General features: G+C 36.5%; 1 protein-coding gene across 1 annotated transcript in view; it reads right to left on the bottom strand.

Annotated features, from left to right (window-relative positions):
- The window catches only part of SUN3 (Sad1 and UNC84 domain containing 3), a 46,805-nt gene extending 46,126 nt beyond the window's left edge, over nt 1–679 (bottom strand). Inside the window, 2 exon segments of the mRNA XM_017868554.1 lie at nt 346–473; nt 558–679. Of these exon segments, the coding sequence (XP_017724043.1) occupies nt 346–467 (122 nt within the window). The 5' untranslated portion in view covers nt 468–473; nt 558–679.
- Nucleotides 680–4,006: the final 3,327 nt, after the last annotated feature.

The raw sequence follows: 4,006 nt of genomic DNA on the forward strand, positions 1-4,006 counted from the left end.
AAAAAAAAAAAAAAAAAAAAAAAAAAAAAAGTGAATTATCTGGAAGGTTTTAAGTTCCTGCTGCTGTGGCTCATTCTTTTAAACAGGGTGGCTCTCCTTTCTTAATCCTTGTCCCCAGTCTGCTGTTATTAATCCAGATACTGTTGACATAGAAGTATTGTGATCAAGTGTAAGTACTGTGATCAAGAGAAACCTTCAAAGGAAACTGTTTCGAAATGATTTTCTCTATAAAGGAGGAAAACACTGTCTGTCAGGTAATAGGTAACAGGTGAACAGGACACAAGTGACAGATGTAACACATACAACCTACAAGTTCAGGCACACCATTCTGCCATGTTTACCTACCCATTCGCATCAGGGTTTTCATCCTCTGATAACAAAGTATTGCCACTGGTGCTACTGCTGGCGTCTTCAGAGCAACCTCTAAAAAACATGGCAGCCCTTCTTGCCTTTGCTTTTCCACTCATGATCCCCTACCAAAGAACAAACAGCTGGTAGGATGAAGAGCAACATTTGTCCTCATTCCTATTTTATTAAAAACATGAAGCTATACATACAGTTTTTAAATTTTTGTGTAATGTCTTCTTCCTCCATGGGTGTTTCTTCTTGAAGAAAGAATTTTCTAAGGCTTCTGAGTCTTCTGTTGCATCATCCTCCGTGACACCTCATAATGCAGATGGCCACCATGTCCAGCCAGGGCATGGACATGCATCCGCCTCTCTGCTTCAAGGGCCTAATTGTACCATATGTCAAACCCACTGAATAATACAAAGACCCCTCCTCCCATGTACCTACCACTTTCCTGTAGCCAATCTGAATGTTTTGCTGTGTTTGCTTCAGTGCTTTTCTAATAAAGAAAATATCAGAAATATAATGGTAGACCCCCAGGTATCCTGAATCTCAGCCCTCTCTCTTATTTTCCACAGATAACTACAGCCTGAAAATTGATATACTCTATTCTCATTATTTTTGATACTTTACTATGTAAATGTGTATCTACAAATAATATTGTTTTCATGCTTAAAATGTAGACTAAATGTTATGCCACTCTTGGTTTTCTTACAATAGTATCCATCTTGAGATATTAACTCCACTCAATTTAATTGCTCTATGGTATTTCATTATATATACCTCACAGTTCATTTGCCCATCCTTCTACAGATGCATACTTATGTTGTTTTCAGTTTTTTGGGGCAAAGAATAATGCTCATTGCATGTTGTTATATACACACCACAAGGTTTTTCTAAACATACACCTAGAAACAGAATAGTTAGGTGGAAGGATGAGCTGGTTTATTTGGGGCATAAATTCTAGGATGACGGTTATTTCACTGTCAGCACTTTGGAGATACTACTCCATGGCCTCATGGATTGATTGTTGCTGATGAGAATTCTGTCTGATCTTCATTTCTCTTTTGTTTTTGGCAATTTCTCTGGTAGTTTTTAAGATTTTCTGTTTATCCATATTTTCCAGTTGTATTTTAGTGTATCCAGGTTTGATACTAGTTTTTGTTTTTCCTCACTTATAACTCAGAGAGTCTTTTCAGTTTGGACACTTGTGTGTTTGTTCAGCTCTGGACTATTTTTCAGCCATCAGGTCTTCAAATATTGCATCTCTGCCACTGCCCCAATTTTCTTAGAATGGTCCACCTATTGACAGTTGTATCTCCCCTTTACTTCCCGTATAGTTCAACTGCTCCTTCATATTTGTTTTTGCCCTTTTCTCTTTTTACTTATGCTGATTTCTGGGTGAATTTGTAAGTGTTATTTTTCAATTTACTATCTATTTTCTGAGAGTCTAGATCTATCCCAAGAAACCCCCAAGTTTCTACTTTTTTACCTATTGGTCCAAAATTTGAAAGTTATAAAATGGTACACAGCAAATATGGCCTTTCCACCCTGCATTTGCCTTCTAGCTATTGGTTCCCCTCCCTCCTAGCATCTATGCTATTATTTATACTACTTCCTTTCAAAGATGTGATATGCATGCACAACATGTGACATTGTATTATATATGTAGCATTTTATATGTATATTTATCTCTCCACATTCCTAATGGTAGCTTACTATAAACTGTGCTCTCCATCTTCCTTCTTTCACTTAAACATTTATCTTGGAAGTTTTTCTGATGGTTTGAGATAATCTTCCTCATTCATTTATGATGGAATAGTGTTTCATTGGGTGCGTGGGCCATAGGCTGTTTAGCCTGTCTCATTTGATGGGCAATTTGATATTTAAAATAATGTGCAATAGTAATCTTATATTGAAGTTATTATCCATATGTGTGAATATATCTTTAAGGATATATACCCAGAGGAGGAATTTCTGGGTCAAAGTCTGTGTGTATTTTTCAAGAATAAACCCGTACATATACAGCCAACTAATCATTGATAAGTTTGCCAGGTGTACACAATAAGGAAAGGACACTGTATCCCTTCAATGAATGGTGCGGGGAAAACTAGATATTCACATGCAAAATAATTAAATTGGACACTTATCTTACACCATACCCAAATATTACCTTGAAATAGATAAAAGACTTAAACATAAGAGCTATAACCATAAAATTCCTAGAAGAAAACAAGAAAAAATCTCTTTGACATTCGTCTTGACAATGACTTTTTACATATGCATCAAAAGCACAAGCAAAAATAAATAACTGGAACCACATCAAACCAAAAACCAAGAAGCTTTTGCACAACAAAGGAACTTAATAGCAAGAAAACAAATAACTGAATTTAAAAGTTGGCAAAAGTCTTGAATAGACATTTTTTTTTTCCAAAGAAGACATACACATGGCCAACAGGCATATGAAAAGATGTTCAACATCATTAATCATCAGGGAAATGTAAATCAAAACAACAATGAGATATCACTTTACAGCTGTTAGGATGGCTATTATAAAAAAGATAAGCAGCTAGTGTTGCACAAAGTGGTACACGCCTGTAATCCCAGCTACTCGGGAGGCTGAGGCAGGAGGACTGCTTGAGCCCAGGAGTTTGAGACCAGCCTGGGCAACATAGCCAGACACCATATTTTTAAAAATTTGTTAATCTTAAAACAAACAGAAATATGTAAAGATAAGTGTAGGCAAGAATGTGGAGAAAAGGTAACCCTTGTATACTGTTGGTGGGATGGTGGTATACTCATTATGCAAAACAGTATGGAAGTGCCTTAAAAAAATTAAAAATAGAACTACCATATGATTCAGCAATCCCACTTCTGGGTATATATATCCAAAGGAAATGAAATCAATGTGTTGAAGAGATAGTTGTACTTCCATGTTCATTGTATCACTATTTACAAGCCAAGATATAAAAACAACCCAAGTGTTCATTGATAGATGAATGAATGTGATTTATGCACACGCACGCACGCGTGCGTGCACACACACACACACACACAAGGTGGGTGGGGGTTGTGGGGGGAGAGAGAGAGAAAGAGAATGGAATATTATTCAGCCGTAAAAAGTAGGAAATTGTGTTATTTGTGTCCACATGAATGAGCATGGAGGACACTATGCTAAGTAAAATAAACCAGACACAGATAGGTGAATGCCGTATGATCTAATTTATATGTGGAGCCTAAAAAGTCAAATTTGTAGAAGCGAAGAGTAGAACAGGAGTTGCCAGTGGCTGGTGGGCAGAGGGAGTGGGAATGGGCAGATGTTGGTCAAAAGGTGCAGAGTTTCAGTTACAAGAGGAATACATTCTGGGGATCTAATGTACAGCAGGCTGACTACAGTTAGCAATATTGTACTACATACTTGAAATGTATTGAGAGGGTAGATCTCAAGTGTTCTTACCCCACACATGCATACACAAAGGTAACTAAGTGAGATGATGAATATGTCAATTAGCTTGATTGTAGTAATTATTTCACAATGTAGATGTGTATAAAATTAATATGTACAACTGAAACATAGAAGTTTTGTTTGTTAATTATATCTCAATAAAGTTGGAAAAAATCCAAAATGTGTCATTTTCCTCGGGAAGAATTTCAAAGA

Source organism: Rhinopithecus bieti, unplaced genomic scaffold, assembly GCF_001698545.2.
Source record: "Rhinopithecus bieti isolate Rb0 unplaced genomic scaffold, ASM169854v2 scaffold_3527, whole genome shotgun sequence".
Lineage (NCBI taxonomy): Eukaryota > Metazoa > Chordata > Mammalia > Primates > Cercopithecidae > Rhinopithecus > Rhinopithecus bieti.